Source organism: Tenrec ecaudatus, chromosome 1, assembly GCF_050624435.1.
Source record: "Tenrec ecaudatus isolate mTenEca1 chromosome 1, mTenEca1.hap1, whole genome shotgun sequence".
NCBI classification, from domain to species: Eukaryota; Metazoa; Chordata; class Mammalia; order Afrosoricida; family Tenrecidae; genus Tenrec; species Tenrec ecaudatus.
The window spans coordinates 107692921-107715435 of NC_134530.1; the positions used below are offsets into that span (position 1 = coordinate 107692921).

General features: G+C 36.0%; 1 protein-coding gene across 1 annotated transcript; it reads left to right on the forward strand.

Annotated features, from left to right (window-relative positions):
• The first annotated feature begins 1648 nt into the window (after nucleotides 1-1648).
• On the forward strand, nucleotides 1649-16226 carry DNAJB4 (DnaJ heat shock protein family (Hsp40) member B4). The gene is made up of 3 exons (XM_075557534.1): nucleotides 1649-2118; nucleotides 13193-13761; nucleotides 14436-16226. The coding sequence occupies exons 1-3, from the start codon at nucleotides 1908-1910 to the stop codon at nucleotides 14667-14669; spliced, it is 1014 nt and encodes a 337-aa protein (XP_075413649.1). The 5' UTR covers nucleotides 1649-1907; the 3' UTR covers nucleotides 14670-16226.
• Nucleotides 16227-22515: the final 6289 nt, after the last annotated feature.

Consider the following 22515-nt stretch of genomic DNA (forward strand, 5'->3'; position numbering starts at 1 on the left):
TACCCAGGTGTTTTTAAAGTTTTTTTTAGAAATCACAGATGTCAAAATGCATACGAATAAACATTCAGAAGGAATTGCTGGTTTTAATGTGTGTGTGTGTGTGTGTGTGTGTGTGTGTGTGTGTATGTTCAGTGTATGAAGTAAATATTCTTTAACTTTAAAGTGTAATGTGTAACCATCACCTCTTCATTCTAAACATATATGTACATTTCCTCAAAAGGTTTTTAAGTTTATGAGCTCATGTAATTTTAGAAGTCGCTGCATAACTTTTTCAACATTTTCTTATAAATTAAGCTTTCCAAAATTACTTTAGAAATGAAAATATTTTTGAAAATACAAGGAAAGCATGCCAAGAGACAAGATATCTAACCTACATAGAAAAAGTTTTCATAAGAATAAAAATGTTATTTTTAATTAAGAGTTAAAGGAGTGAAAATACTTTAAACTGTTAACAGTTACAACAAAAAAGGAAAAGAACTACAGAACATAACTATAAATATTTGTAGAAAAAAAAGACTAGAAAGAAATATGCTAACATTTAGCAAAGATTACCTAATATGGTATGAGAGGAAGATTTTTATTTTCTCTTCTGTATTTGCCATTAATCTTCTACACTGAGTATATGTTTATATTTAAAATTAGGAAATATGTTTTCAAAAGAAAAAAACATTTCTCACAATACCTCTTCTTAGAGACACGATGGTTGTGCAGTGGTTAAGTGCGCAGCTGCTCACTAAAGGTCAGTGGTTGGAATTCACTAGCCATTCCAAAGAAGAAAGATGTGGCAGTCTGCTTCTGTAAATATTTACAGCCTTGGAAACCGATGGGGCAGCTCTACTCTGTGCTATTAGATCACTATGGTTTGGAATCATCTGATGGTAAAAGGGTTTAGTTTAAATAAAACATTTAGGTTTTAAATAATATTTTTAAGGTCTTATAAGGAAAAAAATATGTATCCTCTCTTACCTATACTTTCCAGCATTCTTGCTGTACAAAATCTCCCTAAACAGTAACCTAGAAGGGGATCCCATTCTGTTTTAATTGAAGTAACTAAACTCAGATAATGAGTTTTCACCAATATATATTACTTTGTCTGAATCATTAGCTTTTGCAACCCCAAAATGCTATATCTCATTACCCAAAATAACATTCAGATTCTTTACTTGTAATAAGTATTGCTTTGAACTTTTATGATATATATCCTTTTAACAATGTAAAACTGTTATATTGACTCTGCTGGTATTTCTGATTTATAGATACCCTACCCCAAGAATTTAAAAAAATAACAGCAATTATTTGAAAACTTGAATGCAAACAAAACAAATTTTAGCACTGAATTATTTGACATTGAAATTAATAAGTTCAAGGCTACATTTCTAATAATTTATTTTAACATAAGATGCTTGATAGCTATAAATTTCTGTAGCTTTTTCACCTATAGTGGAGTAAATAAATATGTAGTTAGAGCATTTTTGTCCTGAAATATTTGTTTATTAATTCATTTGACCTTTTTGAAAAGAAATAAAAATGACAGTGATAAAGGAAAATGAATAGTTAATTGTGAAGGAGGAGAAATCGTAGCTCGGGTTCTTTGACTAGAGGCAGCTGGGGAAGTGACGTCCTGTAGCATTTGCTGTTCTAGAAAGTACAGAGACACGTAGTGAAAGTGGGAGGACCGAGGAGGCAGTCTCTGTGTAGTGTCTATTTATCTGTAAGTGAGCTGTTGGGGACGGAATTGAATTCTGAAACGCTGTCTGCTTGCTACCGGCAGAGAGCTAGATGAATTGCTGATTAACTTTTAAAATATCCAGTCTGGTTTATTTTTCTTAGAACCATTGTATTGCTGAGACTGGGGACACTGTTTTCTTTTACAAAGGGAAATCTAAGTTCATCTCAAGGCCTTCGAAATGGGGAAAGACTATTATGGCATTTTGGGAATTGAAAGAGGAGCTTCAGAAGAAGATATTAAGAAGGCTTACCGGAAACAAGCCCTCAGATTTCATCCGGACAAGAACAAGTCACCTCAAGCCGAGGAAAGATTTAAAGAGGTCGCAGAAGCTTATGAAGTATTGAGTGATCCTAAAAAGAGAGAAATATATGATCAGTTTGGGGAAGAAGGTAAGCAGTCTATTTATGCTGTTATCTTCGTCACTGTCTCTCCTTTTCTTCCTTTCCTTCTCAGCCTTTCAAGTTATGATTAAATTGAATTCTTGTAGATGTCAAAAGTAATGGATAGACAAATAATGGATTAAAAATGAGATTTTATCCTAAATCATATAAATGAGTATTACATAGCTATGAATGAAATAGACTTGTTTTTCTTTTTGGTGAATCTTAGCATTTTATATTATACATATTTTACATTAAATATATGATGCTAACGTTATATTTTTAAAAGCAATCTTAAATATCCATATCATTAAGAATGTTAAAACTCTTATGCAACCTGCTTTATTTCCTAATGAATTTTCTCCCAGAAGCAATCAAGAGGCATTTAAAACCTTGAGACTGGTGGTTTAAATTCCAGGTAGTATAGCTTATTAACGAAAACAAAAGGTAGCTTTCCCCCCTCCTTTCTTCTAGCAAAATTAGTTTAAAGGGACCAAGATAGAATCATTTCTCTTAGAAGCATAAGACCTAGACATTTAGCCTCTAGTTGTTTTTGGCATCTTGCCTAGAGAGGAAAGAATTTTCCTGATGTCATAAAATACCAGAGCAAGTTTTTTAGCTTAATTGTAAATAGTAATTGTGTGCCAAGAAAATGCTTTCAAACATACAGTTTTTAACCTAAAATGGCTTCCTAGAGTTAGAACAATTTCTAATTTACTTTTAGATAAGATTTCTTTCAAACTTTTATTAGCTCAGCCTTAGAATCTAAGGTAGGTGAAAGCACGACAACTTCCCTCTGCTCTCCACACCCCACTTTTGCTTCTTGCATTGTGAGATCAATAACTAGTTGAGCTCAACAAATGGAGATAACTTAAGATGATATTTTGATCATTCTGGATTTCAAATAAAATTTGTTTATCTCCATATAAATTCAGAAAGCACTCTTGTTAACAGAGCTCTAAAATAAAGACTCTTACTTTTTTAAGGTCAATCTTTGAATTGTTAATAAAAAAGTAATTGATTTTATTTGGAGATTTTCATCTTTTTGAATGGAAGCTGCTATTTTATTATCATCAGTATAACTTTTTTGTATTCCTTCCCTTCTTCAGTGCATGTGACAGTTAATTCTCTTAATTAGACATATTCCTTCAAAACAAAGCCAGATATTGACTATTCTTATTTGAATTAGAAATGTTAAATTTAGGCAAGCAGGATTTTGTGTGTAGAGGATTTTGTGGTGGTTGTTATAAATTATCATTGATATTGATATTTATGCAACTGCTTTTGGTGTGATAAGGCCTTTCCACGTCAGGTTCTTTCAGAATGAATACTGAAAACAGCAGGTAGGTGGACAGTGGAACTCTGCCTGGTCACCCTATCATACAGAATTCTGAAATGCTACCAAACAACAACACTCTTTCTGAAAGAATCACTTTGTAACTTTGTAAAGAAGCATACACAGAGTATAAATTTCCATTTAATAACCGGTGGATATTGTTTGAATCTAAGTTATTTGACCACATCTCATTGCTAGCTCAAGTTTGACTGAGACTAAGCTGTAGAATTCAGTGTTTATTTAGGATATTTATGTCCATCATTTTCACATCACCACATAATACATTTTTACTGGTTTGATATTGACTCCTAATAGTGCTTTTCTTTTTAAAATATAATTTATTCTTATTGTTAGTGAGAATGTATACAAAAGAACATATGCAAAGTCAACAGTTTCTACATGTATAGTTCAGTGATATTGATTGCATCATAGTTGTGCCACCATTCTCACCCACCTTTTCCAAGTTGTTATTCCTCATTAATATAAACCCACTGCCCCCACCCCAAGTTTCTATCTAATCTTTCGAGTTTCTGATGTCCACTTGATCTTATATCTTAAAAGAACACTATACTCAATCAAGGGAGATATTCTTTACTAGCTGAGCGAAACTATTTGTTTGGTTTTAAGAAGACTTCAGAGGATGTTGATGTTGTTTAAAAGGTCTCTTAAACAATCTTTTTCTTGAGTACTATTTGTTTGTCATAACATACTGATTGTGATAAGAGTTGTATGAGCCCAAATAAAATGATTTATTTAAAAAATAATAAATATTTATTAAATCTATTAATTTATATACATCAACTTATACCGTGTTTTCTTTCTTTCTCTTTTAAAAATCATTTTATTAGGGGCTCATACAACACTTATCACAGCTATACTTATATCAATTGTATAAAGCACATTTGTACATTCGTTACCCTCATCATTCTCAAAACATTTGCTCTTCATGTAAACCCTTGGCATCAGTTCCTCATTTTCCCCCTCCCTCCCCGCACCTCCTCTCTCATGAACCCTTGATAATTTGTGAATTATTATTTTGTCATATCTTACACTGCCTGACTTCTCACTTCACCCACTTTTCTGTTGTCCGTACCCCAGGGACGAGGTTATATGTAGACCCCTGTAATCGGTTCCCCCTCTCTACCCCACCCTCCTGGTATTGACACTCTCACCACGTGGTCTGAAGGGATCATCTGCCCTGGATTCCCTGTGCTTCTAGTTCCTACCCGTACCAGTGTACATCCTCTGGTCTAGCCAGATTTGTAAGTTAGAATTGGGATCATGCTAGTGGGTGGGAAGGAAGCATTTAGGAACTAGAGGAAAGTTGTCTGTTTCATACCCTGACTGGCTCCTTTCCTCCCTACAACCCTTCCGCAAGGGGATGTCCAGTTACCCACAGATGGGCTTTGGGTCCCCACTCCGCACCCCCTCTCACACACAATGATAGGATTTTTTTTTGTTCTTTGATACATGATACCTGATCCCTTCGACATCTTGTGATCACACCGGCTGGTGTGCTTCTTCCATTTGGGCTTTGTGGCTTCTGAGCTAGATGGCCACTTGTTTACCTTCAAGCCTTTAAGACCCCAGACTATCTTTTGATAGCCGGCCACCATCAGCTTTCTTCACCACATTTGCTTATTCACCCGCTTTATCTTCAGTGATCATGTCTGGTAGGTGAGCATCATAGAATGCCAATTTAATAGAACAAAGTATTCTTGCTTTGAGGGAGTACTTGAGTGGAGACCCAATGTCCATCTGCTACCTTAATACTAAACCTATAAATATGTGCACATAAATCTATTTCCCCATCCTCACATATAAATATATTTACATATGTGCATGCCTTTGTTTAGGCCTCTATAAATGCCCTTTGCCTCCTAGCTCTCTCCTCTATTTCCTTTTACTTTCCTCTTGCCCCTCTATCCTGTTCAGCCTTCATTTGGGTTACAGTAATTCCTCTCAGTTACATTACCCTTGGTCACGCCCTACCAGGCCTCCTACACCCTCCTTACCACCGATTTGGATCACTCTTGCTCCCTTGTCCCTGAGTATGTTAACACCACTTCCTTTCCCCCCACTTTTTCCTCTCCCATGTCCCCCAGAACTGTCTGTCCCGTTTATTCTCTTCCAGATTGTTAATCCAGCCTATTTTATTTAGACAGACCTGCAGAGATAATAACATGCACAAAACCAAGACTGAGCAAAATCAAGCAACAAAAGAAAACAACAAGAACAACAAAAAACGAATGACAAAACAAAACAACACACAACAACAAAAAAGAAAAGTTTGTAGTTCTACACTTGATCTTAGCCAAAAGACTGAGAAGCGATGTAGTAAGTTCAAGGACTGTTTGTTGGCCTTTAGGAGTGTTTTCTGGTCAAGTCTGATGGGGTGCCAAGACCTGACCCCAAAGTCTATTTTTTGTATACCCTGGGGACTTCGTTGCTCCGTTCCCCTTGCTGTTCTGTTGCACGCCCTTAGTATTTTGCCTTAGTGTGGTAGGATCAGATTGGGTGCAATTCCCACACTATGTCTTCAGTGTTGTTCCCTGTAGGGCTATGGGTCAGTGAGGGATGTCGTGTCTCATAGTGGGGCCAGCCATGTGGTCTTCTCTGTGGATTGGCTGCTCTGAGCTGGAATATCATCGTCAAGGCTTTGTGGTCCAGCATGTGCTCCATTCTCTCTTCCTTCCCCTTCAGTTGCTCTGATGTGCTCTGATCCGACATGTCCCTCTTATGGGGCTGCAGTTTCGGTGCTGTCCTCTGAAATAAATTCTTCTTGGGGGAGGGTCAGGTATCCATGATGCTGGGTTTGGGGCCAGCCCCTCAGACCTCTTCACTGGTTCCCTACTCCAGGCAGGCATGTTGCATTCACATCTTGGAGCACCAGGTTGAAGTCCTCTCTCTTTCCCTGTGGAGCTATAAACAATATGTTCCCCTTGAGTGGGTTAGTGCCCTTTCCCCAGCTACCCATTCCTTTTTTATTCCCCCCCTCCTTTTTAGTTGGCTACCATATGTAACCATAGACTTAGTCTGAATTCTGCTATACTACCTGGTCCTTGCCCCAGGAATGTTTGTGTATAGTAGCTTTTTCCCTATGCCCGTTTTGCATTTATTTTTAAGCTTACCTCAGCAGACTCATGTTGTACTTGTTCTTTTGTGCTTGGCTTACTTCACTTAGCATGATTTCCTCCAGTTCTTCCTATGCAGTGATGTGCTTCATACGTTCATCACTGCTTTTGAATTTTTTCTTTTGACACATAAATTTAAATAAACCATAAGAGAAAAGGATAAGGGGAGCAAAAACTTTTTAAAGCAAAGGAAATATTCAGAAAAGTCATTCTCTATAATTGGTCATTTGAGAATATGATTAGATTAAAGTTATTTTTCAGAGAAAATATTAGATTTATTTGATCTTTATTCATAACCTGTTATTAATTCTTTAACATTTTTCTTTAGGTTACTGGAAAATATAGGAAATATATATGTTTTTTGTCTATCATTGTTCTGTTTTTACCAGTAGATCTTCTGTAGATACCATTGTATGTGTTTCCTCAGTAGGAATAAAATATTCAATTTTAAGGCTCTGAAGTCACAATTGATTTACCTGCTTTACTTTCTTTTTTCTTTTCAATTATTCTACCCATATTAAGACCTGGCTCCTGGGATAGTGTACAGTGGCAGGAGGGAATCATGAACTGAGGAGAATGTGAATTGAATTGCTTAATTTAGTTATTTGGAAACTAAGAGAACAAGTAGTCCAGTTTATATATATTGTGAATTTCTATAATATTCACAGTTTAAAATTTTGGTGAAAAAAAAGAACTAGATTTTGATATGCTTTAACCTTCCTATATGGTTCAGCGATTCTAATCCTAGGAATCTGCACAAGAGAAATGATTACATATGTCCACACAAAGAAGATAGGTGTATGAATGTTTGTAGCAGCAATATTTGTTACAGCCATCAAATGGAAACAACCCCCAAATCCTACCAATTGATGGTGAATGAGTAAGCACAATGTAGTAAATCTATACATTGGAATACAGTTCAGCAATTAAAGGCACTGTTTTAGTGAAACTTGCTACAAGTTATATGGAACTCAAAATTTATGCTAAATGACAGAAGCTAGGTGTAAAAGAATTTGTTTATATGATTCCATTTATCTGATCTGTTTATAAAGAACAAAGTTATAGACAGAAGAAGGTTAGTGGTTGCCTAAGGCTAGTGATGGGAGTAGATTAATTACAAATAGACACAGGAATAATTTGCAATAAGGAGAAGGTTCTAAAACTGCATTGTGGGAATATTTACATAACTCTATAATTTACAGAGCCATTGAATTGTTTGTTTGTAATTAGTGAATTTTATGGTCTGTAAAAAAATAAAACTTTGAAAAATATTTATATGAAAGTATGAAAACATTTTATCCACACTTGCATCATTTGAAAACAAAAATAACACTATAGAAATTTAAAATCAAATTTTGAGTTAGCATTTTCTAAAAAGTCTTAGATTTATGTTTGAATGGTTCATTGGATGCCAACAGAAGGATGTGCTAAGATATTTCCAATAATATTTCTTCATAGTTGGGTATTTATTTGAGTTTTCTAAATTTCTCTTTTTTTAGGCCTTTCTTATTTTGCTTATTGTTATGCAGTGATTTCAAATACTGAAATGTAGTATTTGTATGATCAAGATTTTATTGTTTAATTTTTATATTAATCTTTATGCGAGCTTCTTTTATTTTTTCCTCTATATACTCAACTATTTACTATGCTTCTAAAAGTTAGTAACTAAATTGTGTTCTTGCCAATTAAAAACTCTTTAAAGGATCTCATTAACTGTGAGCCTTACTATAAATTTGAATATTTTTGTACTAGGTTTCCTTTAAGTAAAAGTTATTAAAATTTCATTATTTTTTCTTTCAAGTTCTGTTTTTCCCCTAGTATTTTTCTTTTTGATAAGTTTATAGTCATCTAACTAGGGGAATTAATTGTATAGCTATAACAATAGTATAGGTTGCAGATTGGTCAGTTGTTTTGGTTTTTATTATTATTTTTTGTTGTTGTTTTGGTTTTTAAATAACTGCAGTCATACTAAACCAAATTCATTGTTATGGAGTCTATTCTGACTTGTGGAGAGTCTACAGGACAGAGTAGAATTTTCCGCTTCAGTTTTCCAAGGCTTTCAATCTTTACAGGGACAGAAAGCCTCATCTTTCTTTCAGAGAAGCTAGTGGTTTTGAACAGCTCTGTGCTTAGCAGTTCAATACATAAGTCACTGTGCCACCAGGACTCCCCAATCTTGTGAAAGCATAGATTAATATTGTTTCTAAAGTGTATCCCTTGATCGTACAAATTGGTAATGGTGTCTAGAAAATATTTGGGAGCCTAGGAAATGTCATTGAGGGAATCCAGTTGAATATTAGTATTTTCTATAATCAATCAAAATGTAGGTAATTGGCTTGACTGTGCAGTTAGTGAATGACTTGCCTGTTTATAATACAAGTTTTAGGCAAGTAAGATTTATAAGTTATATTAGAATAGCATACATTTTGATAGTTTTTTTCAGCCCTATTATAGTAACCTTTGTCCTTTATTTGAGTTACTAGTTGACTGTTTATGGTCTAAGAAAACCCTCAAAGATGCAAAGATGGGAGTCTTTTTTAAACTTTATTAAATAAATCATGTTAGAAAATTTATGAATCTTAGGGCTAATATAATCAAGGATCATTATTTTAAGGAGACTAAGGAAGAAGTTTTAGGGAAAAGTCAGATACTTGATATAAAAACATATAATCTTTCTTTCCATGATCCCATTATGAATGAAAAACATTTAGATTATGCCTTATAGAGTGTTAGAGTGGGCAAACTTATTAATTTATTAACACTTAAATTATTTTACCTTATAAATTTCTGGATCAAAGATAAAATTATTGAAATAACTTAAGAATTGGTTTAGTTACAATGCCATGACCTTAAATCAAATATTTAAAAATCTATCATTATCATAAGACCCCTGGTGACATAATGGTTATGTTTGGGGGTTCTAGCTGCAGCCACTCCAAGGGAAAAAGATGAGGCTTTCGACTGCCATAAAGAGTTATTTAGTCTCCAAAAACTACCCTATCCTATAGGGTCACCGTAAGTCAGCATCGACTTGATGGCTGTGAGTTTGGTTGGTTTGGGGTTTTATCATTAGCTTTTTAACATTTGGAGTTGTCATCATATTTATATCACTAAATTTATAAAAGAAGTTGCAGGTTAAGATTTTTTATACTTGTAGTTCTGGTTTTTTAAAATTATTTTATTTGGGGCTCATACAACTCTTATCACAATCCATACATACATCAATTGTATAAAGCACATTTGTACATGCATTACCCTCCTTATTCTCAAAGTAGTTCTGTTTCTACATGGAATTTAAAAAAGTATATTTGGATATATCATTCAATACATATTTTGATTATTTTCAGATGATTAAACTCCTTTGATCTTTCTGGATTTCTATTAATGGATGAAGGTGAACTTTAGATAGCAGCCACAACTCCATTAGAACAAATTGTGTGTGTGCATGTGTGTGTGCATATACCCACATAGGTGGGCTAGGAAAAGTTCATTGAAAAATAGAATTAAAAGATATTGCAATTCAAAAAAAATTTTTTTAATTAAAAAAAAAGATACTGCAATTCAGATCATGTATCAAGCATTAGAAGACCCCAAACAAAACAATCATATCGATGCAGAGACCCAAAGCCCATCAGTAGACAATTGGAGATCTCTCACAAAAGAATCACAAGGAAGAGATGATCCAGCCATGGCACAGTATGGCATCGATGAAACATACAACATTTCTCTAGTTCTCTAATGCTTCCACCCACCCCTCTCTACTATCATAACCCATTTCTACCTTACAAATCCAGCTAGACCAGAGCATGTACACTGGTACAGATAAGAGCTCTCAACACATGGAATCCAGAACAGATAGACCCCGCAGGAACACTAATGGGGGTAGCAATACCAGGAGGGTAGGGGAGAAAGGGGCAACTGATTGTTGCAGTTGTTGATGTATAACACCCCTCTCAGAGTGATGACAACAGAAATGTGGGTGATGGGAGACAGCGAAAGGTATAAGATTTGAAAATAATAATAATGTATAAATTATCAAGGGTTCAATGAGGGTGGGAGGGTGTGTGGGTGGGAGGAAAAAATGAGCTGATACCAAGGTTCAAGGAGAAAGAACATGTTTTGAAAAGGATGATGGCAACATCTGTACAAATATGTTTGACACAATGGATGTATGGATTGCTATAAAAGCTGTAAGAGCCAGCAAAAAATGACAAAAAAAATTAGAATTCTTTAATGAACTTTAGGGAGCCCTCTATGTGCACACACATGTACACCATTTAATTGGAGAAACCATATGTAGAATAAGATGGGGAAGGGCAGAAAAAAAGAAAGAAAGAAGATGTATAAAACTCAGTCTTTTTGAAAGTATACTGAGTATTTTCAGTGAAACAATTACTCTTTCATAGGGGCATTATGTGAAAAACTATATACATACACATTGAATATACACATATGTGATGCTTTGCTTTTCTCTTCTTTGCTATCCTGATAGTCAAAACACCTTTTAAAATTTGACTTAGGATAGTAAGAATAGGTTCATTCCCTTCATTCATTGTTTCTGCCTTGTAGATATGAGCAATGTAAAAATGAATACAACACATGTCCTCCCACAAACTACTCACTTGGGACTTTTTAGAAGCTACAGGAATCTCCTAGTTTAAACCCCTTGGATTTTTCATGATTGTATAATTTTTAGATTTATAATGTTTAGGCTTTTTTCCTTGACAGGAATATCTGTAAGACTCACACAGAAACTTTAGTGATACTATAATGATAATGATAGAAATTATCATCATTGACCCCAAAGATCACTATGTTGATGTGGATTTTAGTTGAAACATTTCTGTGATAAGTGGAAATTTCAAATAGGTGATTTCTGTGAGCTGTGTGTTATTTAGTAGAACATCAAAGCAAATTAGAATTCTTGACCTTCTGGTAATGCCAGAGGGTCACTATATATCTTTCCAAGTGGTTATCCAGACGTAATAACCAATCCAAAGGCCTTGCATGTCAAGATAAACTATAGATCTTGATTTCAGTGTTCTTTTTATATGCCGCCAAAATTAATGTTATGATATGGTAAGCTTAGATAAGCAATCTTGATATATAAGATAGAGAATCATTAAATATTTTTTCATAAGGTATCCTCATTATTAGAATTATTTTCCCTTTCTGCCACAAAAGACTCCTGTTGTAATTCTTAAACAGTAAAATAGTAAATGCTATTTGGGTTAACTAATAAATCTTTTTAATATGAATGTGGTATTTTATACATTAATTATACTTAATGATTATAACTACACTTAAATACTTAGTTTCTGAAGCTTGTATTGGTTACTGAAGATTGTTTAATTGACATCTTTTAAATACTCACATTTTTATTTCTCAGTATGCCAAACCAATAGTGTATATGAGGTAGATTCCAGATTTTCTTTTATTTTTCTTAGCCACCTTTGGGACAGTTATCCCAAAGAAATTATCACTAAAGCTAAAAACTTGGAGGAAGAATTTGAAAGCTGAAAATTCAGCAAATAATATAGTCCTCCAAACGGGTGCATAAGCAAATGTGGCGAAGAAAGCTGATGGTGCCCGGCTATCAAAAGAGATAGCGTCTGGGGTCTTAAAGGCTTGAAGGTGAACAAGTGGCCATCTAGCTCAGAAGCAACAAAGCCCACATGGAAGAAGCACAGCAGCCTGTGCGATCACAAGGTGTCGATGGGATCAGGGATCAGGTGTAAGGCATCATCAGAAAAAAAAATCTTACCATAGTGAATGAAGGGGGAAGTGCAGAGTGGAGACCCAAAGCCCATTCGTCAGCCACTGGAGATCCCCTCACAGAGGGGTCTAGGGGAGGAGATGAGTCCGTCAGGGTGCAATGTAGCACCGATGAAGAATACAGCTTTCCTCCAGTTCCTAAATGTTTCCTCCCCCCCAACTACCATGATCCAAATTCTACCTTGCAAGTCTGGATAGAGCATAGGATGTACACTGGTGCAGATAGGTGCTGGAGGCACAGGGAATTCAGGGTGGATGATACCTTCATGACCAAGGGTTTGAGGGGCGATACTGGGAGGGTAGAGGGAGAGTGGGTTGGAAAGAGGGAACCGATTACAAGGATCTGCATGTGACCTCCTCCCTGGGAAACGGACAACAAAAAAGGGGGTGAAGGGAGACGTCGGATAGGACAGGATGTGACAAAATAATAATTTATAAATTATCAAGCGCTCATGAGGGAGGGGGGAGCGGGGAGGAAGGGGGAAAAAAAGAGGACCTGATGCAAAGGGCTTAAGTGGAGAGCAAATGCTTTGAAAGTCATTAGGGCAAAGAATGTACAGATGTGCTTTATACAATTGATGTATGTATGGATCGTGATAAGAGTTGTATGAATCCGTAATAAAAAGTTTAAAAAAATAAAGGCCAACAACCGGAAAAAAAAAAAAGAATATAGTCCTCAGAAGTGAAATGGCGTGTCTTTATTTAGTTACAATGTCTTTTCTGGCTAATAAATTGCAACTAAAGTTGCCAATGGGCTTATTAGCAATAACATCTTTCAAAAGTGTAACTTTCATGGGCTGTAAGGTGTTTCCTAATTGTGCTTATCTCTTTCATTTAGGATTGAAAGGAGGAGCAGGAGGTACTGATGGACAAGGTGGTACCTTCCGGTACACCTTTCATGGTGATCCTCATGCCACATTTGCAGCATTTTTTGGAGGTTCCAACCCATTTGAAATTTTCTTTGGAAGGCGAATGGCTGGTGGTCGAGATCCTGAAGATATGGAAGTAGATGGGGACCCTTTTAGTGCCTTTGGATTCAGCATGAATGGATATCCAAGGGACAGGAATTCCGTGGGACCATCTCGCCTTAAACAAGACCCTCCCATTATTCACGAACTTAGAGTTTCACTTGAAGAAATATATAGTGGTTGTACAAAACGGATGAAGATTTCTCGTAAAAGGCTAAATCCTGATGGAAGGAGTTACAGATCCGAGGACAAAATTCTTACCATTGAGATTAAAAAAGGATGGAAAGAAGGCACCAAAATTACTTTTCCAAGAGAAGGAGATGAAACACCAAATAGTATTCCAGCAGACATTGTTTTTATAATTAAAGATAAAGATCATCCAAAATTTAAAAGGGATGGTTCAAATATAATTTATAATGCTAAAATTAGCTTACGAGAGGTAAGTTTATAGGGTCTTGGAATTCTGAGATCAAAAAGTCATGCAGCTGATCTTAGAGAATTGATTTAGATAATACCAAGTCAACCCAAACTGACTGTTATTAAATCAATTCTGACGTGCAGTATGCCTATAGGAGTCCATAAAGTCTCCAAGGTTGTAAATCTTAGAGGGTTAGACACTTTCATCTTTCTCCTGTGAGGTGACTGGTGGACTTGACTGCCAGTCTTGCACATAGCAGCCCAGTGTTTCACCTGCTGCACTGCCAGGGTTATTCTTGATTACTATAGTTTTTAATAGTTCTCATGACCTTTCAAGGTCGTACTATAATTACACCTGGTTTATGGACAGGGTTCTATTTTCTAAGTTTAATTACCTATTATAATAATTTAAATATGAAATCCAGTGCTAACTGCATTATACACTATGCTGCCTGATGTAGGGTGAAGTCTATTATGTTTCACAGGTTTGATTTAGGAGACTGACATTGTTAATCTCATCATTTTAGTCAATCTCTAAGATATCTTCCAAAATTGCTATTTTGGAGTTATATAACATAAAAGGTATTAAACATATTTAAATATGAAAAATAATTTAAGAGTACTACATTAATATATGAGGAGTTATTGATATTTCTAAATTTTGAAATGTATTTTATGTTATTTGATCCATTTTAGGCATTGTGTGGCTGCTCAATTGATGTACCAACCATGGATGGAAGAACCATACCTATGTCATTAAATGATATTGTGAAACCTGGAATGAGAAGAAGAATTATTGGATATGGGCTACCATTTCCCAAAAATCCTGACCAACGTGGTGATCTTTTAATAGAATTTGAAGTGTCTTTCCCAGATACTATAACCTCATCATCCAAAGAAATACTTAGGAAACATCTTCCTGCCTCATAGACCGAAGAACTTTGTTACCCATATTTCATCAAGGCACTGAAAATATAAAAGGACTGACAGTTTACTGATGCTCATGTGAATTCTGTCTAAAGAAGTGAACATTCTTTGGAGGGTTCATTAAATTGCATGAATAGAGAGCTGGGTCTCATAAATAGGCAAAAGGGATTTTATAGATAAAAATTAAGAGGAAAACCACTCACTATATATTATTTCACTGTTCCCAAAGTAGGAATTTTTAGTATTTTGCTTACATGTACAAGTTAACTTGTTTTTGTGGAACCAGTATCTATACTTCCACATATATTTTAATGAAGTACTGGGCTATCCAAGTACTTTATTTCTTATATGTTTATCAGTATGATATATTCCCATTTATAATGGAACTTATAATCCTTAACCTATACATATGATGCATATTTTAAGAGAAGATTAAAATTTTAACTAGATTTAAATCACCTTTCAAAATGCTGCTAAAGGGCTGGTACCCGTTAGAGAATACCTTGATGCATATATTTAACCACTTTTATTTTTCAAGTATGCTGTAGCATTTCTTAATAACATAGTTGTGACATTCATAATGTGGACCTTTTCTTCATAAAAGGAAATTAATGGAAATTTATCTCCTATGGAAATCCCATTGCCTGAATTACTGATGGTTTAGAAGTAAGCTCTATTTAAAATGCCATATTTAATTTCATGCAAGTGGACTATATACCTAGGACTGAATAAATTTTAGGTTCATTTCATTTTCTGGTAGTTTTAAGTAATTTGTTTAACAATGAATGTGTTTTCAGAGAAAATATTGTTATTTGGAATTAAATTTCCAATCACACCATCTTCTCTAACTGATTCATAATATGCTATATGTACCTTATGCAATTTTTCTAAAAAGTATACACTACCAGAGTAGTCTTAAACCAAAATATGGGAAAAATAAACACCAACTGCTGCTTATAGAGAAAATGTTGCTACTACTTGTTATGCATATAAATAATTTTACTTTTTCATATATATAGATTGCATTTCTTAGGTATTTTATTGTTTAAATATATTTATGCTTAAATTTTTATTTTGTTTTTGTTTTCTGTTTAAAGTTGTTTCTATTTGCAATTTTAATGAGAATTATGTTTTGAAACAATTTTTTCATTAAAAATAATTTTGTGGTTGTTAACATATGTTAAGTATACTAGATCCTATCACCTTTTAGCTGAACATTTCTTTTAGATATTTGCTATAAATAGGTCATAATAACTATGCTTTTTAAAGAATTGCTTTATTGAGATATAATTCACATGCCACCAAGTTCATCCTTTTCAAATTTATAATTCAGTAATTCTAGTATACATGTTTACAAAGTTGTGTAACTAATACCATTTTCTAGTTCCATAACATTTTTCAGAAAAAAGTCCATGCCCATTAATTTTTGTTCCTCATTTCTCTCTCATCCCACATCTTCCAGCCCTTGGCAACTACTAACCTACTTTTTGCCTCCAAAGATTTTTCTATCTGGGTGATTCAGATAATAACCATAAAACAATACATAACTTTTGTCATCTTTCACTTGTTTTTAAGGTTCATCATTGTATGGATATATGCCACATTTTGTTTAGTCATTCATTAGTTAATGGACATTTGGGTTGTTTCTACTTATTTGGCTTCTGACTATTTATGTACAAGTTTTTTTTTGTGGGTATTGATGGACATTTTTATTTCTTCGGGGCATATACCTAGTAATGGAATTTCTGAGCAAAACCATGTAATTTTGTTGCAAATGGAAAATCCTGGGGAAAAAAAAGAATTTAGCTCATCACATTTATCATTCCAGCTAATTTATAAATGATTTCTTAAAAAATATTTTATTGGGGGCTCATACATCTCTTATCACAATCCATACACAAATCCATTTGTACATTTGTTTCCATCATCATTCTCAAAACATTTGCTTTCTGCTTGAGCTCTTGATATCAGCTCCTCATTTTCCCCCTCCCTCCTCTTCCTTCATAAACCCTTGATAATTCATGGATTATTATTTTGTCATATCTTACCCACTCCCTTCACCCACTTTTCCGTTGTTCATCCCCCAGAGTGGAGGTTATATGTAGATCCTTATACTTGGTTCCCCCCTTTCCACCCCACCCTCCTTCTACCCTCCCGATATCGCCACTCTTTCCACTGGTCCTGAAGAGATTATCTGTTCTGGATTCCCTGTGTTACCATTTCCTATCTGTACCACTGTAAATCTTCTGGTCTAGCTGGATTTGTAAGGTAGAATTGGGATCATGATAGGGATGAGGTGGGGTGGAGGAGGAGGAAGGATTTAGGGACTAGAGGAAAGTTGTATGTTTCATCGTTGCTACATCACACCCTGACTGACTTGTCTCCTCCCTGTGACCCTTCTGTAAGGGTATGTCAGTTGGCTACAGATGTGTTTTGGGTCCCCAATCTGCACTTGCCCTCATTCACAATGATTTGATTTTTTGTTCTTTGATGCCTGTTACCTGATCCTTTCAACACCTCGTGATCACACAGGCCGGTGTGCTTCTTCCATGTGGGCTTTGTTGCTTTTGAGCTAGATAGCTGCTTGTTTACCTTCAAGTATTTAAGACCCTAGATGTTATATCTTTTGATAGCTGGTCTCCATCAGCTTCCTTCACCACATTTGCTTATGCACACATTTGTCTTCAGAGATCGTGTTGGGAAGGTGAGCATCATGGAATGCCAATTTAATAGAACAAAGTGTTCTTGCATTTAGGGAGTACTTGAGTGGAGGCCAAATGCCCATCTGCTACCTTAATACTAAACCTATAAATATATGCACGTAGTTCTGTTTCCCCATCATCATATATAATTATATTTACATATGCATTTGCCTTTATTTAGACCTCTATAAATGCCCATTTTCCTCCGAGTTCTTTCCTCTATTTCCTCTTGTCCCATGATTATGCTGAGCCTTTTGTGATTTGGATCACTTGTTCCCTTGTCCCTGGGTTTTTTAATACCCATTTCCTTTCCCCCCCCCCCCCCCGCCACCTCCCCCTCTTCCATGTCCCTCCCGGAATCGTCAGTCCTGTTATTTTCTCCTCCAGATTGTTCACCCAGCCTATCTTATTTAGACAGACCTGTGGACATAATAACATGCACAAAAACAAGACAGAGCAAAGCCAAGCAACAAAAGAAAACAACAACAACTAAAAGCCAGTGACAAAACAACAACAACAACAGAAAAGCCTGTAATTGGTTCAAGGACAGTGTGTGGTGTTTTCCGGTTGAGGCTGACGGGGTGCCACGCCCTGGCCCCAAAGTCTATTTTTGGTATCCCCTAGGGACTTCATTGCTCTGTTCCCTTTGCTGTTCTGTTGCATGCCCTTAGTATTTTATCTTGGTGTGGTAGGATCAGATTGGGTGCAATTCCCACACTATGTCTTCAGTATTGTTCCCTGTAGAACTATGGGTCAATGAGGGGTGTCGTGTCTCATAATGGGGCTGGCCATATGGTCTTCTCTGTGGATTGGTTGCTCTGAGCAGGAATATTGTCACCATGGGTTGGTGGGCTAGGATGTGCTCCACTCTCTCTTCCTTCCCCTTCAATTGCTCCTGTGTGATATGATCAGACATGGCCCTCTCTCTCCCTGAGCTGCAGCTTCAGTGCTGAATAAATTTTTCTGGAGGAAGGGACAGATGTTCACGTAGTTGGGATTGGGGCTGGCCCCTCATATGAATTATTTCTTAAAAGCTTAATTTCTCTCAATGACAGAGCTCTCTAAGGCAATATGAACATCATAGAAAATTTCTCACAAGCCTAAAGAGCTGGAACTAAAAAGTGTCAGAATCATACATATGGTTTGTTTTAAACCAACCATTATTATTTATGGCAATTACTTTGCTTGATTAAGCATTTTCTCCCAGATAAAGTGAACTATTTATAGATTAAATATATAGATATTGCTTATTTAAAATGAGAGATTTTTAAAAAGATTTGGTTGCTGTGAGTCAGAATTGACTTAATGACAATGAGTTTGGTTTGGGAAAGGATTGTTCTAGTAGTAAAATTTACTTGGCTTTATAAAAAGTGTACCAATTTCTTGTTTTGTAAGATATTGATACTGTTGGATTAGCTAGTAAGTACCCACTAATAATTTGTTGAATGTTGAATCAACGAATGTAAAAGTAGGTTTTAAATTTTCAATTTTTGCAACTATGGAAGTACTTTCATGTTTTAAAAAATCTCATTTTAAAAATTTCAACAAATTCTGGATACCTACTATAATTTTGAAGCTCTGTTGATCCTAGTAAGCTAATTTATATAAAGGCCCATAGTTATTAATTCAGGATATACATTTTCCCTACAAGAAAAATTACAAGTTGTTTATGTTAATAATAACAAAGTCATTGATGACTTGCATTTTTGTTTGCCAATTCAGTGATTTAAAAAACTTAATTCGAATATTTTTACTAAAACTTCTTAGGGAAGACAAACACTCCACTATTACCACTGACCTCCCACTCTCAGTGTTATTACATAAAGCTATTTCACACTTTCAGCTCATGTGCTGGGTGGGCCTCTGAAAGCCTTGTGAGTTTGTGACCATATATTAGCCATAGATATCTATCTTATTAGCCTTTCTTAGATAAAAGGAGCAGAAAATGCTCTTGTTTATTTTATAGGAACTATCATCTGAATTGTGGATAAAATAAAATTACTGAACGACAAAGAGAAAATCTTGAAAACAGCAAGAGAAAAATGTCTTCTCACCTATAAGACACCACTAAGGTTAACAGCTGCCTCTGCCCCAGAAACAATACAGATCATGGGCAGTAGAACAATACATGCAAAGTACTCAAAGGAAAAAGAGGATCAAGAATACTACATCCAACAAATTATGCTTTAAAAGAAGGGACAATAATGACATTCCTAGATAAAATATGGAATTGTACTAGACCCACCATACAAGGAGTGCTTAAATTACTTAGATTGTAAATTATCCAGTGTAATTTGAATCCATACCCAAAACACACCACACAAAACTCATTACCTCAGCATCAATTCTGACTTACCGCGATCCTACACATCAGGGTGGAACTGCTCCCATGGTTTTCTAAGTCTGTAAATATTTATGGCAGCAGTGACCCTCATCTTTCTCTGAAGCAGCAACCGGTGTTTTTGAATCATTGACTGTGGTTGGCAGCTAAATGCATGCCCCACAATACCACCCATTATAAACTGTAAGAAATGCAATGTTTATCATCTTTTCTTAACAGATACAAACATGAATACTAGAAATATGTAAAATATTAATATCTGAGTTTGAATCTCAGTTCTATGTTTTTAAAATGTGTGACCTTGGACAAGGGACATAATGTCTGAAAGTCTTCATGTGAAACTAAAATAAGAACCACCTCACACAATTTTGTACTATGTATGCAATATGAGGTGGCTTCAAAGTTCATGGAACATTTTCATTACATTAAATTACATTTTAATTCCATTTACCAAAAGCCTTTTGCAGCTCCCCCCCTTTTAAAATCATACTTTTGGGAGTTCTTACAACTCTTATCACAATCCATGCATCCGTTGTGTCAAGCACATTTGTACATATGTTGACGTCATTTTCAAAGCATTTTCTTTCTACTTGAGCCCTTGGTATCAGCTCCTCATTTCCCCCCACCATCTCCTTCCATCCATCCTTCCCTCTCTCTATCATGAACCCTTGATAATTTATAAATTTTTTTCATGTCTTGCAATGTCTGACATATCCCTTTACCCCCTTGTCTGTTGTCCATCCCCGTGGGAGGAGGTTATAGATAGATCATTGTGATCAGTATTCCCTTTCTCCCCCAACCTTCCCCTTCCCCTCCTGGTATGGCTACTCTCAATATTGGTCCCAAGGTGTTTATTTGTCCTTTATTTCTTGTGTTTCCAACTCTTAATCTGTACCCATGTACATGCTCTGGTCTAGCCAGATTTGTAAGGTAGAATTAGGATCATGATAGTGGGAGGGGGGCAATTGGAATGTGCACCATATGAATTTAGGAATATTGGAAGTGGTCAAAAATGAAATGGAATGCATAAAAATCAATATCCTAGGCATTAGTGAGCTCAAATGGACGGATATTGACCATTATGAGTCAGAAAAACGTGGTTTACTATGCCAGGAATACCACAAACATGAAGAGTCATGAAGAATGGTGTGATAGTCATTGTCAGAACAGATCTGGTTAACTCACTCATAAAGCACAATACTATCTGTGATAGGATTATATCTATCTGCTTTCAAGGAAATCCAGTTATTAATAATAATTACTCAAATGTATGCACCAACCACATAGGTTCGTGATAAAGAAATTGAAGAATTTTGTCAATGACTTCAGTCTGAGACTGATCAAACATACAGTCAGGATACATTAATAATTATTGGTGATTCCTGACCCTCCCCTAGAAGAATTTATTTCAAAAAGACAGCATTGAATTTGCAGCCCTGGGAGAGGGACATATCTGATCGGAGCACACAAGGGTGCTTATGAAGGGGTAGGAGGAAAGAATGGAGCACATCCTGGTCCACCAGGCCTTGAGGACAATGACCCCAATTACAGCAGCTAGTCCACAGAGAGGACCACATGGCCAGCCCCACAATGATACATGATGCCCCTCACTGACCCATAGCCCTACAGGGGACAACACTGGAGACACAGTGTGGGAATTGCACCTGATCTGATCCCACCACACCAAGATAAAACACTTCATCAGTCCCCTGATGAAGGGGGACTTTGGGGCCAGAGCGTGATGCCCCAACAGACTGGACTGAAAAACACTCCTAAAGGCCAACAAACGATCCTTGAACTAACTACAAGTTTTTCTTTCTTGTGTTTTGTTTTTGTCATAGATTTGTTGTTTTGTTATATATTGTTTCTTGGTTTGCTCTGTCTTGTTTTTGTGCATGTCATTCTCTGCAGGTCCGTCTAAATAAAATAGGCTGGATGAACAATCTGGAGGAGAATAAACGGGACAGACAGTTTCGGGGGGACATGGGAGAGGGGGAGGTGGGGAGAAAGGAAGTGGTGTTAACAAACCCAGGGACAAGGAAATAACAAGTGATCCAAATTGGTGGTGAGGAGGGTGTGGGAGGCCTGGTAGGACATGATCAAGGGTAATGTAACAAAGAGGAATTGCTGAAACCCTGGTGGGAACTGAGCATGATAGTAGGACAGGAGGAAATTCAAGGGAAACAGAGGAAAGAGCTGGGAGGCAAAGGGCAAGTATGGAGGTCTAGGTAAAGACATGTACATATGCAAATATATTTATATATGAGGATGGGGAACTAGATCTATGTGCATATATTTATAGGTTTAGTATTAAGGTAGCAGAAGGACATTGGGTCTCCACTCAGGTAGTCCCTCAATGCAAGAATACTTTCTTCTATTAAATTGACATTCTATGATACTCACCTTCCTGACACAACCGCTGAAGACAAAGTGGGTGAATAAGCAAATGTGGTGAAGAAAGTTGATGGTGGCCGGCTATCAAAAGATTTAGCATCTGGGGTCTTAAAGGTTTGAAGGTAAACAAGCGCCCATCTAGCTTAGAAGCAACAAAGCCCACATGGGAGAAGCACACCACCCTGTGTGATCACGAGGTTCTGAAGGGATCAGGTATCAGGCATCAAAGAACAAAAAAATCATATCAATGTGTGCTCACTTCCATGAAACGATCGCTGAAGACAAATGGGTGCATAAGCAAATGTGGCGAAGAAAGCTGATGGTGCCCAGCTATCAAAAGATATAGCATCTGGGATTTTAAATGCTTGAAGGTAAATAAGTGGCCATCTAGTTCAGAAGCAACAAAGCCCAC

Bases quoted from the DNA above. Each gene is read 5' to 3' on its own strand.
- DNAJB4 (XM_075557534.1), top strand. From the start codon at position 1,908: ATGGGGAAAGACTATTATGGCATTTTGGGAATTGAAAGAGGAGCTTCA. The intron at 2,119-13,192 runs GTAAGCAGTCTA...TCTTTCATTTAG, and splicing joins TGATCAGTTTGGGGAAGAAG to GATTGAAAGGAGGAGCAGGA. The intron at 13,762-14,435 runs GTAAGTTTATAG...GATCCATTTTAG, and splicing joins CTAAAATTAGCTTACGAGAG to GCATTGTGTGGCTGCTCAAT.